This window comes from Rattus rattus, chromosome 4, assembly GCF_011064425.1.
Source record: "Rattus rattus isolate New Zealand chromosome 4, Rrattus_CSIRO_v1, whole genome shotgun sequence".
NCBI lineage: Eukaryota > Metazoa > Chordata > Mammalia > Rodentia > Muridae > Rattus > Rattus rattus.
Window position 1 is genome coordinate 23,418,078 of NC_046157.1, and position 13,622 is coordinate 23,431,699.

A 13,622-nucleotide genomic window follows, 5' to 3' on the forward strand; every position below is an offset into this window, starting at 1 on the left:
GCATTTCGTACAGTGGACGCACACATCCTGTGGTGTTGTGTGTCTGTCTGGCTTCTTTCCTTTAACGTCGTTTCCAGGGTTCATCTGTGTTACAGTATGTGTTGGAACATCATTTGTTTTCAGAGCTACTAACACACTGTTGTAGACTGAGTCCTTAAAAGATGTGTGTGGTTTGTCTCGATGTCTGCTGGCTAGAGCATCCTCTGCTAGAGAGCTGGTGGTTGGGAGTGAGGTCAGTCAGGGAGGAGGACCGCAAAGGGATCAGGAGAGGCAGGGACTGGTGCTAACTGCTTAGAGTCCCGAGTTTGCCATCCAGAGGAACACTGTACACGTGTTCATTAGAGGTAAGCAGAGCTGCCTCCTGCTTCTGCCCATCTCCTCTCATCGCCTTGGCTGATGACTACAGGGAGCCTGATGTGTGCACCCCAAGCCAGCAGTGGGCCCTCTGCTCAGACCACAGGTCAGACCGTTTCTATGGTTCCATTCCGGGTGTGGTTCAGCAGAGCAGCATGCAGTACATGGTCAGAAGAGCCCTATCAAAAACCCATCTTAGGGCTGCAGACATGAGCCCAGGGTAAACACTCGCTGTGTGGCCCTAATGACCTGATTAAGCCCCATAATCCATGGTGAAGGGAGAGAATCGAATCCTGAGATCTGATCTCTGACCTCCACACCCGTGGCATGTATCCATCCATCCATTCAAACATATACATAAATAATAAAATGAAACGTAAAAATATGTATTAAAAATCATACAGCATCACAGATAACCAAGTGCCTGGCTTCCTTCCTCGGACTGCTGAGGTAGTTTTGTATGTAGGGAAGATAGCTGAAGTGAACCTGAGGCCCAAGGGGCTTTCCCCATTTTTCAAGGCAATGGTTCTAACTCATGCTGATCCGAGGTCCAGATGCTTAGCTATGCATTCAGTAAGCATCCACTTCACACCTTCTCAGCTAGGCCCTGTTATCAGCACCGTAGATGTGGCAATGGACAAAACGGGCAAAGCTTCTCATATAAACACGCGTGGAGTTTATGTATACAAGCATAGATAAATAGATAGATAGATAGATAGATAGATAGATAGATAGATAGATAGATAGACAGACAGACAGACAGACAGATATAATCTCCCAGGTATTACCTGTATCTGCTGGGGTAAGACTGAAGATAAAGCCAAGTATAGTAGCACATACTTGTCATCACAGCATTTAGGGGGCCGAGGCAGAAAGATTGCTGAGTTTAAGGCCAGATAAAGAACTTGCTAGGGGGCTGGCAAGATGGCTCAGTGGTTAAGAACACTGACTGCTCTTCTAGAGGTCCTGAGTTCAATTCCCAGGGACCACATGGTGGCTCACAACCATCTGTAACAAGATCTGTATGACCTCTTCTGGTGTGTCTGAAGACGGTGACAATGTACTCACATATATAAAATAAATAAATGATTAAAAAAGAGAGCGAGAGTGCACCAGGACACACAGGAATAGACAACATTGGTCATCTCAAAAAAAAAAAAAAACAAAAAAACAAAAAACAAAAACAAAAACAAAAAAGGTCAAAGACAGACATCTCAAGGACAGAGCTATGGAGTGGCTAGACTGATAAAGTTAGAAGAAGCTATTTGAGAGAGACAGCGAAGGGCTTTTCTGAGTAAAGAACATCACCCCATACTGATATGACCATATGGATGGACCTCTGAGGAAGATGTTGGCCTCTCTCACATCCTGGGCACAGTGAGGAGGGTTAAGTACGGTGTCCTGTCTGAACACTCACTCCTGCTTTGTCTGGGGTGCTGGAGTGCCAAGTGGTACACCCGACCAGTAAAGCTTCAGGAATCTGACTCCCTGCCAGAGTCACTGACAGACCAAAGCCTGACACGCTGTTTCTTCCATTTTTCTCATTGCTCGGGCATGAGAGTGGAAGCCTGGTTCCTGTGGGAATTTCCGGGTCACGCAGGAAAGTTTTGATTCCCCTTTTCAGTCTGGTTCTTCCTCAGCATCAGGGTGTGACGAGTGGGGGCTCAGACAGGAATGGGGAGCAGCCCATTGGTGAGGCAGGCATGACCTTTAGAGAAATATCCATACTTCTCTCCATGTGACTGCCCGCAACCCCTCAGGAACTGCCTTCGGAAGGAGACAGTTTTGCTTTTGATCATGTTTTCTCCCTTGAGTCACCGGATGTCAAAAGCTGCCGGAAAGGTTGCATTCTATGGGGTGGGAGCGAGTAGGTCTGAGGAGGAGATAGCCCATTATCATTATTTGGGGCTCGAAGAAATGAACGTTTTCACGTCACGGTGTTCATCAGGCCCAAGCAAGACCAGAACGCTACGCAGCTGATACGACCCCTCAGTGAGATGAAACCAACCGGAGGATAAGACTTGGGGCAGACAGGAGGACAGCAGGCACTCCTCTCCCCAGGATCCTCTCTGTCTGGGTTGTTTACTTTGAATTTACTTCTGCAGTGCTCTGGAATGGGCAGGCATCACACCCCTCTTACAGATGAGTACGGAAAAGTAGCTGAGCTGAGACTAGAGTCTGAGTCAGTGGGCGTCCATAGTCTGTGCTGTGTTTTGCATCTTTTAGCTTTCCTGTATCCCCGGGTGCGTCCGGCGTCCGGGTCAGTCTCAGCTTCAGTTCTCACAGGCCTCTCCCAGTCCGTCTTTTCACTTCTGTCAGTTATGACCCGAGTAGGAGGTGCTGACGCTCAACAAAGTTGCCCAAAGGCCAGCCAGAGAGCTTGGTGCTCTCTAATTAGGGACATGAATACTTCCTGAATGGGTGATGTGATAGGGAAGTGCCCTCGCCCCAGATCTTGCTTTCCAAGAGCCAGAGGACCTGGAAATGAGGCTGCACACATGGTGTTCCCCAAGGGCATCTTTGTGACTCTCAGGGGACAAGGCAAGCTATGTGCAGATGAGAGCACCGGGCAGGGGCCTGGGACTTCGGGCCTTAGAGGGATGCTGTCCCTAAACCACAGCCCAAGAGGTCAGAAGAGGAATTTGGTGACATCGATCTATGCTAGGAGCTAATGAGTTTGGGTTTAGATATGAAATGTTGGTTTTTTTCTGGGGTATATTGATGAGGAAACGTGCCCGATTATTTTTTTTTTTTTGCACAAGTCTTTTTTTTTTTTTTTTTTGGTTCTTTTTTTTCGGAGCTGGGACCAACCAACCCAGGACCTTTATGCCTTCCTAGGCAAGCGCTCTACCACTGAGCTAAATCCCCAACCCCATTATTTTTTTTTTTTTTTGTTTTTTATATGCATGGGTTTTTATATCCATGTGTATGTGGATACCACGTGTGTGTCTGGTTCCTGCAGAGGCCAAAAGGTGCCGGGAGTCACGGGTGGTTTCGAGCCGCCTTGTGAATGCTGGGAATTGGAGAGAAGTCATCTAGAAGATCAGCCAGTGCTCTTAACCACTGGGCCATCTCTGCAGCTTCTGGGACTGAGTTTTAAAATGGGACCCCACTTGGCAGATCCAAGCTGTAGGATCACTGCATGCACAGATGACAGACCGCTGAGAGAAAGACAAGATAGAGGGGGCATGAGGTAGCTAAGACATAGCCCGCAGGTGTAAGGCACAGTGTTGTGACTGGTTCTAACCTGAAACCACGAGATCAGGCCACGCCTGGAAAGAAGGGAGTTCTTCCCCTTCTGTTTTGTTGTTTCTTTGGCTTTGTTCATTTAGAGATAGTCTTTTGTAGTGTAGTCAAGGATAACTTTGAACTCTGGTCTCCCTTCTTCTACCTCCCAAGTGCTGGCATTACAGCCCCCTAGGACCCTCTTTTCTTTTTACTTATTTATTTATGTGGGTACACTGTAGCTGTCTTCGGACACACCAGAAGAGGGCATCAGATCTCATTACAGATGGCTGTGAGCCACCATGTGCTTGCTGGGATTTGAACTCAGGACCTCTGGAAGAGCAGTCAGTGCTCTTAACCGCTGAGCCATCTCTCCAGCAATGGACCCTTTCTTTTTATTGTTTATTCATTTGTATTCACACACATGGTACAGGTGGAGAGGTCAAAGGGCAACTTGCAGGAGCTGTTTCTCTCCTTCCAAGAACCAAACTCAGGACGTCAGATCTGTTAGCAGTTGCCTTTACCCACTGATTCTCTCTTATTGGATGAGCTCAGTGGTGGGGTCGGATGGAGCAATGGCTTAGTTATTCTAGAACTGAATCCTAAAACTGGGGAATCGGTTACCTTGGTTTCCTTTCTTGTCATTATAATAAAATGGACAGATGAAAGTAATTTAGGGGAGAAAGGGTTTGTTCTGTCCCAGTTTCCAGGTATGGTCTCTCATGGAAGGGAAGCCACAGCAGCAGGGATGTGTGAGAAACAGTAGGGATGTCTGTGACCAGCTCTGTCTCTGTCTCTGTCTCTGTCTCTGTCTCTGCCTCTCTCTCTCTCTCTCTCTCTCTCTCTCTCTCTCTCTCTCCACACACACACACACACACACACACACACACACACACACACACACAGCTTAAGAAATATTGCCACCCAATGGGCACGTCTTCCTGCCTCGTGAAATCCCCCACAGGCATGCCAAAAGCTACCTGAATGAGAATGAGGAAATGGCCCCTCCAAAGAGGGTTGAGAAGAAAGTTTTTATTCCAGATATGAGGGAGAGTACAGCCAGAGGCATCTGGGAGAGTCCAGAACACTGAGAGAAAGTAGCAGATTGAACAAGGTCAGCAGAATAGACCAGGGCCATGAGAGGAGAGAGAGGGAGAGAGAGGGAGGGAGGGAAGGAGAGGAGGAGGGAGAGGGAAAGGAAGAGAGAGCAGGAGAGGGAGAAGAACAAAGAGATCATCAAGAGAGAGAAGCTGAGGACCCAGAGAACATGCGGCTGAAATGGCTGGGTTATAAGGATTCAAAAGCTGGGGAAGGGAAGCCAAGTCCAGGAGCTGGAAAGGTTTAGAGTAGGGTAAGAGGGATGAGAAGTGCTGGGAGGAGCCAGGACTCTGTAACTAAGAGATACTTACAATCCTGTGAGATTGGAGTGGCCGCATGGATGTCAAACAGGCCACATAGCCAGCCATTTTGTCCTGAGTTTCTTTGGGAGCCCACACTGGTGTCTCAGGTGATTCTAGATTCAATCAAGATTCTAGATTCTAGATTCTAACAACCAACACTAACTATTATGGCACTAAATAGAGAGTGGTCTTAAGAGTCTGGGCCAGAAAGAAACACATATGTAAAACTGGGGGGCAGTGTCTTTTTGCTTGGCTGAGTTTTCTCATCTGTACAATAAAGCAATTCTGGTAGGGCCTCTCCACAGGCCTCAACTTTGTCTCCCATGTTCCTTTGGGGCGCAGCAGATTGTCTAACCTGCCTTGGCCCTTTCACTGGGGGTCTCTTAAAAGCCATCTGCCTTCTCATGGGGGACCATCCCACTTCGGGGGTGTCTTGTCTCTGACTCTAGGTCCACAGGCATTTGGATGGGAGTGTAAAACGAGTAGGTGCTTCTCCATTCGTTAGCTGCTCACCATTTGTTATATGAAGGTGAGGGAGAGAGGAAGATTCAGGACAACTCACTGTAGTGACATCCCTTTAAAATGGCAGTTTATTTACCAATGTAGTAATAGGTATTCAAGGTATAAGGTTAAAATATTGGGTTCACTTTAGGCTGCATAATCAGAAGCTTTAGATGAGGGGGGTGTGTGTCAGCTTTAGTAGCTTTTGTTCTCCCAAATCAAGTTATGTGGTAGGAAAGTGAGAGCAATCAAAACCATGTTAGTAGCAGGCATGGTGGCTCATAGCTTTACCAGTACTCAGGAGGCTGAGGCAGGGGGATCAAGATAGTTAGCCTGAGCTACCTACAGAGACCCTGTCTCAAACAACAAAACAAAATGTAGCTCTGTGCAACTCTCTCTCTCTCTCTCTCTCTCTCTCTCTCTCTCTCTCTCTCTCTCTCTCTCTCTCTCTCTCCAACATGTAACATGGAGAAAGAGCTGTAGAAGAAATGAAGAGGAAAGTCCCATTGGGTAGGTCTTCTTTTAAAAAACAGAGTTGTGTTATGAGACAGGTATAGGACTAAAGAGACTGCAATGGGACAAAAGGATCCTTGCTGCAGTATAAACACTGAAGCAAGATGACAGAGCACCATGCTTTACCTCTGTTGGGTATGTCAGGCATGCATGTGTGTTGCTGTTCTCCCTGTGTCTACAATCCTACACGTATTGATTTTAGGTTGTAAATAAATTTTGGAGCCGTGCAAGACGGTACACTTCTGTAACCCTAGTATTTGCGGTTGAGGCCAAAGAATTGCTATCAGTTTAAGGCCAACCACAGCTACATAGCAAGACCCTGCCATACCCCAAATTAACTGTAAATAATTTTGGAGAATAGGCCAATTAACAAACGTGGACTCCAGGAATAAGGACATTCTGTTGTATGACTTATTTAGTATGGCCCTCTTTTAAATTTGTATTTTCTCTTATCTGCCTCCTTTATTCCTTCTTGATGGAGCGTCATAGGGCGTGGAGTCATGGTCCCCACTGCTGCAAGCTTCCTAAATATCCCAGCCAAGACCTCTATAAAGCACTATGACCTCATAGCTAGGGGGAGTAGATCAACTTGCAATTGTTCCCATTCTAAGAATGACACAAAGAAAACAGAAAGGAGGGGTGCGGTAGGCCCTAGGCTGTGGTGCAGTCTGTGAGCAAATGTCAGCACATTCTCTGGAGTTTTGATCAAGGTTATTTTATCTTCGGGGTATCAATTTGTTTGATAGAGCACATAAGAAGCAATAGGATTCCAGGCATAATGGTGTTTGCTTGTAATCCCAGGACTCAGGAGGTGTGGACAGGAAGTCACCCTACATAGGGAGTTCAAGGCTAGCCTGGAATAGGACCAAAACCTACGTGAGTTAAGAGAAAGTTCATATTAATGCTAAATCCTGCTTGTCACTGGAAAACCCTCAGAAAATGCAGGGGGGCTGGGTTGTATTATACTGCTTATTGCATGAGTCTGATTTTAATGGCATGTCTTGGTTACTGCAGAACCAAGTTGGGTATTTTTCCATTTGATTGTATTTAGCTTTCTAATCGGTGGCTTCCAGATCCTTCTCAAAAGCGTTGGAGTGCAACCTCTTTGGAAAGTAGCAGATACTTCTAAAAGGTAGAAATAAAAATTATATGACACAGAAATTCTACTTCATGAAAATGTCCACATGAAGGGTTACCAGGGTTATGAAGAGCCATCTGCAGACCCCTGATCACAGCAACACTATCCCAACCAACTACCCAAAATTAGAAAAGCCAGGATGTCCATTAGCAGATGAGATTAGTGTGTGTGTGTGTGTGTGTGTGTGTGTGTGTGTGTGTGTGTGTGTGTGATAATACAACATGCAAATTGGAAAAATATATATACGTGTATAAATATACACACATACATACACATTGACAAATAGATAGTTAGATAGATAGATAGATAGATAGATAGATAGACAGACAGGCAGACAAAGAGACAGATTATTTGTGACCGTCATTTCAGATGGCAAGGAACTCTTGTCATATAACATGAGATGAACAGACCTTAAAGATGTAACATTAAGTAAACAGGCCAACCACAGGAAGGCCAGTATATTTAAAGCAGTCAGAAACCTAGAGGCAAGAGTAGAGTGACTCCAGGAGTGAGGGAAATGGAGAACGAGTTGGTTGTTTAATGGTGCAGAGATTTGGGACACATACCAACATCTCTGGAGGTCTACCTCACAACAACGTGGAGATATTTCTTCCCCACTGTGAACGTAAAGATGGTCACTAGAATAAACTTGATGTATTTCTCTCTGTGCGGACCATCAAGCTCAGGGCTTTGCATATGATATACATGTGCCCTACCATTGAGCTACCCGCCCCCCCAGCCTTTGATATTTTGAGACAGGGCCTCACAGTGTAGGACAAAGCTGGCCTCAAATTTGCTATTCTCCTATCTCCAAAGTGCTAGGATTTTAAGCCAACATATATGTGGCATATGTGATTTTTTTAATTTAAATTTTATTTTTTTTACTTATTCACTTTATATCCCACTCACTACCCCCCCTCCGGTTACCCCAATCCTTCCTCCTCCTCCTCCTCCCCTTCTCCTCTGAGCAGGTGGGGTATACTCTGGGTATCTTCCCATCCTGATACTTCAGGTCTCTGTGAGACCCGGCACTTTCTGTTCCACTGAGGCCAGACAAGGCAGCCCAGCTAATAGAACATAACCCACAGACAGGCAACAGCTTCTGAAATAGCCCCCCTTCTAGCTGTTCAGGATCCACATGAAGGCCAAGCTGCACATCTGCTGCGTATGAACAGGGAGGCCTAGGTCCAGCCCGTGTACGTTCCTAGGTTGGTGGTTCAGATTCTGAGACCCCCCCACCCCGCAGGGTCTAAGTTAGTTGAGTCTGGTGCTCTCCCTGTGGAGTTCTTATCTCCTTCAGGGCCCATATGTGGTTCTTTTAAACCACAGTAAAAATAATGAGTGAAATCTGGGTGTAGTGGTGCACAGGCAGGTAGATCTCTGTGAGGCCAGCCTGCTCCACAGAGTGAGTTCCAGGACAGCCAGGGCCACACAAATAAACCCTGTCTCAAAGATCAATCAATCAATCAATCAATAAGCAAATGAACCTCACCATTCTTCATAATTAATGTACAATAATAACAAAATACAGTTATAAAAATGTGTTGAGGTTGGGTGTGGTCGAGCACACCCTGTCTCTTGAGAGGCAGAAGCAGGAGGATCTTGTGAGTTTGAGGTCAGCCTGGTCTAAATAGCAAGTTCCAGGACAACCAGAGCGACATAGAGAGACCCTATCTCTAAAAATCACCATAAAACAAACAAACAACAACAAAAATGTGCCCCCCCCCAAAAAAAAAACCCAATCATTCCAGCATCGTGGTTAGTCACTTTATAGAGTGTAAGAGTTTGGTCGTTCATGAAAAATAAAATCTTTTCTTACTTGCCTCTTCTTAGGTGTTGTCGGCCAAGTGTCCAAGTCGGTGAGAGAAAAGGCATTGCTGTCCTGTGATTACAAATTTTGTTCTGAAGAGCAGTCCATACACCGAATCTACTGGCAAAAACATGACAAAATGGTGCTTTCTGTCATCTCCGGGGTGCCGGAAGTGTGGCCCGAGTACAAGAACCGGACTGTATACGACATTGCTAACAACTACTCCTTTAGCCTCCTGGGCCTGATCCTTTCAGACAGGGGCACATACACCTGTGTCGTTCAAAGGTATGAAGGAGGATCGTACGTGGTGAAACACCTGACCACCGTGGAGCTGTCTGTCAGAGGTGGGTAGGACTCTCCGGTTCACTGCTTTGTAATGTCCTTAAAGGAACATGTCTATCATGTTTATCAGAGAAGGACACGTCTCACTTCACATCTGAGACCTGATTGGTCAAGGTGGAAACCCCTCTCAGGGCACTCTTCTTGTAGTTGGGATCATTTAAGGCTACAGTAACCATCCCAAGGGACTCTAATGGCCTGAGATGCCTACTGACCCCCAGGAGCATAACCGTGACCTGAAGTGGCCAATCTGTGAAGTGCCCTTGGGAAGTGCCTATCCTACTCTGGGTAACAAGTTAATTAGGTCACAGACTTTCTTACTGTTCAGAATAATTTGCATTCCTGCCTTGTTCATAACATATACTTACCCTTCTCCAGTAAAAGTGACCAAAACTTGGGTTAACTGATATAAAGAGCCAGTCTTTTTTTTTTTTTAAATTATTTTGTTTTTAACTATGTATATGTATATGGATGCTCATAGCAGCCAGAAGAGGGTATTGGATTCCCCAGAAGCCAGGGTTATGGGCAGTTGTGAGCCACTCTATATGAGTGCTAGTGACAGAACTTTTGTGTCCTGCAGGAGTAAGCTAAGTGTGTGTGCTTACCTGCTGAACCATCTCTTCACTCCCAAAGGGCTAATCTTTAGATGGTTCACAGTCTAGACCTTCGAAGTAGTTCCTCTAAATACGTTGTCTTGCAGAAGGAGCAGGGGAGAAAAGCTGAGGTGCTGTAAGCTCGGTCAGACAGGAAAAGGTGGCTCTTACTGAGCTAACCATTTCTCAGAAAAGGAGCACAGAATTGAACAAACGTGAGTTGTGACTGAGGACAGTAGGTCCGCAGATTTGTTACTCCGGGTTAAAAAGCCCATGGTGTCTGGTTAGAAGAAACAAAAGTAACGTTTTCATGTCGACTATCGGAGTCATAATTTGATTGAGTGGTAGTAAGGTAGTGAGTAGAAAATGACAATGCCAACTATAAATAGCTCAGGAACACATCAAACTTTATTTAGGAGCAAGGCCTTTTTAAAATTTTCCCTTTCATTTTAGTTCTGGTTTTTGAGAGAAGGTCTCACTCACTATGTAGCCTCGGCTGACTTGGAGTCTAGCCTCAAACTCAGAGAGATTCACCACTGAGGACTTTTGTTGTTGTTGTTGTTGTTGTTGTTGTTGTTGTTGTTGTTGTTGTCCACAATGACTTCCTCTCCAACCAAATTTTCAGGGTCTTCCCTTCCCTGGTAACTATACACTGTATTCTACCCTCATTTCTCCCAGTATCCCTGGGCAGTTTTAGAAGCTTTCCTTCACAGCCTGATTTAAATGAGAGCATCTACCTAAATAGATCCTATGTGTCAGCTCCGTGCTACGTGATTTCTAGAAATGGTGTCATCTCATCTCTTCAGCTCAGGAATGCATGCATTATTAACCCATCTACAAACTAAGACTGGAAAACAAGTGGCCTACATCCACAAGGCAGATCTCAGTTAAAGACAGCTCTTGATAGCCCCTGACCTCTGCTCATATGAGCCCTGTAGTACTCAGATTTCCAGGATGAGAGCTCAATATATGGACTGAAGTGGGGGGATCGATTGTCACAGGACAGGGAAGGAGTTAAATTACTAAAGTCTAAGCTGGAGAAGCAAGTGGTAGGGGGTTTCCCCACTTGATTCTAAGTCGACTTTAGTGTCTTACTGGAGGTCAATATACAAATGAAATCAACTCCAGAAGGACTCCTTGTCCCTTTAAAATGTCAGAGTAGCAAGGAATTAACATGTAGTGGTTGTGATCACAGATTTAATATTGTATATTTGGACATAGTTTTATCTGAGTACAACAAGCCACTTTTTCATTTTAGAAAATGAGGAAGAGTGGTTTCAAACTCTTATTTAGCCCAGACTCACCTCACACTCCTCTTATCTCAGCCTCCAAAGCATACCTGCCTACAGGTATGGCCCACCATGCTCAGCTGACCTTGCTTTGGAAGAAGCAAGGGAGTACTGAACATGGATTTAGGGTGATGCTTGAGAGTTGAGAACTGGAGGTCCAGTAGAGGCATGACCATGCGTGTGGGCTCCTGTCTGTTTTCTGGTTCTCAGGTTGAAGGGTGGCTTCACCAATGTTCTTTACAAACAAACAGATAAAAGGAGCCACAGGTGTTCTTCCAGTATCAGGAGGAAAGGGAGGGATGAAATAGAAGGGGGCAGCGAGGATGGGTTCTGGGGTTGAAAAATGTGACTGCAGGTAGCAGTTCTGCCACAGGGTTATGTCTTCCCCAAAACTATTTACTTACAAGATAAAATTATAGGCGTCAATCATTTCACCTTTGTGCTATTCTTTCTTTCTATCTATCTATCTATCTATCTATCTATCTATCTATCTATCTTTTTTGTTTTTTGTTTTTGTTTTTTTTTTTTTTTTTTTGGAGACAGGAGCTCTCTATAAGGCCTTGACTGGCCTGAAACTAGCTATATAAACCAGGTTGACCTCAGCCATAGAAATCCCCCTGCCTCTGCCTCCTAAACTAAAGACCTGCACCACTCTGCCTGGTTATTTTATTTTCTATCAGACAGGGTCTTCACTGTACTTCCCAGGCTGGTCCCAAACTTGTAGAGTTCAAGCAACCTTTCTGTCTCAGTCTGGGACTCCAGGCCGTACTGACACACTTTACTTGGTCCATGACCTTTTGAAATCTGAATCTAACGTCCTAAGGTTGTCATAAGGAGAATAATTTCCAGAAATAACTAGGAGGGACTCAATAATCAGTCTTTCCTCCTCTTACAATAGCAGGTACTACATCAACGTTTCCCACAGGAACCCATTCCTTTCTCTGTACTTCTATCTCGTTCAAGGTGGGAGACAACTGAGGTGGTCAGTTCAAAGCAGGTCTTTTAACTAATGAATGACTTATGCAAATGCAACCTTATTTTGTCATTCTTGCTGAACCTTGAAAATTTATTTAGCACATACCTAAGCACACAGTCCTGTACTCATGTATAACTCTACGCTTGTTCTAGCTGACTTCCCTACCCCCAACATAACTGAGTCTGGAAATCCATCTGCTGACATAAAGAGGATTACCTGCTTTGCTTCCGGGGGTTTCCCAAAGCCTCGCCTCTCTTGGTTGGAAAATGGAAGAGAATTAAATGGCATCAATACAACAATTTCCCAGGATCCTGAATCTGAGCTGTACACCATTAGTAGCCAACTAGACTTCAACACGACGTACGACCACTTCATCGATTGTTTCATTGAGTATGGAGATGCTCACGTGTCACAGAACTTCACCTGGGAAAAACGTAAGCAATGTTACGCTGGGAAGGAACTATACTTCTAGATGGGATCTAGAAGTACAACCCAACAGCCCTATTTTAGAATTGAGCTTGCTGATTTTGATGGTAATTTTACTCACTTTAGACATACACGACGTGTGATGATGACTTTTATCACTGGGCAAGTGTAATATTGATATTCCTAGGCTAATTTCATTTTATTGGAATAAATATTCAACCTCTATAGGCAGGCCTAAGAACTGCTAGCCATCTGTAGACATTTTACAATTGATGTGATGTTGTCTTTTTTTTTTTTTTGAAAGCACTAAATTGTGTCCTTCTCAAACCCAGTCCACACTTGGGCGTTTTGCTTTAGATTCCCTGTTCCCAATGGTCCGATGGTACCAAAAATCATTGTCCTTTTTGGGGTGGATTTTTGTTTTTAGAACTACTGGTTGAATCTGGGTGTGGGCAGAGCACTGGCTCAGCATGCCCAAAGCCCTGGCTTGATCCCACCTAATGGTTCATCCAGAGCAAAAGCTGGTCAAGTTATATGATAAAAGTCTTTGAGGACAATGCCCAGGGCGGAAAAAGAGGTCATTTTGAGGCAATAATTTACCGTATAGGTTGTAAGCTTGTGAAATTCCATTTCTCCAAAGGTGAAACAGTAAGACAAAGAAATTCTCTTTTAATAGGAATATATGGATCTTAAATCCATGGCAGATTATCATGGGATACTTGAAATGCACATCCAATTTGAATGGCTGAGTCTACAGAGGTAGACATGGGAGTCTCCTCCCATCTCAGCCCCATTCGAAGGACACCTATGTCCGCACAGTACAGAAGCAATGCTGTATGACACGTGCATTAAATACGCACTGTGACAAGTTTGTGCCTGCCTATTTATGGTTGAGATAGTTATGGTTGCTTACAGGTTCAGTCTAATGTGTGATTTGCTCTTCCAGATCTGAGATTGATTCTCTTAACTATTTTCCTTTCTAGGTAGTAAGAAAATTTCCCGAAAACATTGGTCCCCAACATAAACCAAATTGTTTTGGCATGATTTCAACACTCGAA

At 44.8% G+C, this 13,622-nt stretch overlaps 1 protein-coding gene across 1 annotated transcript in view; it reads left to right on the plus strand.

Annotated features, from left to right (window-relative positions):
• Positions 1-12,690, plus strand: part of Cd80 (CD80 molecule) — a 19,047-nt gene extending 6,357 nt beyond the window's left edge. Inside the window, exons 2-3 of the mRNA XM_032900199.1 lie at positions 8,965-9,285; positions 12,291-12,690. Of these exons, the coding sequence (XP_032756090.1) occupies positions 8,965-9,285; positions 12,291-12,610 (641 nt within the window). The 3' untranslated portion in view covers positions 12,611-12,690. The remainder of the gene's footprint in view (positions 1-8,964; positions 9,286-12,290) is intronic.
• Positions 12,691-13,622: the final 932 nt, after the last annotated feature.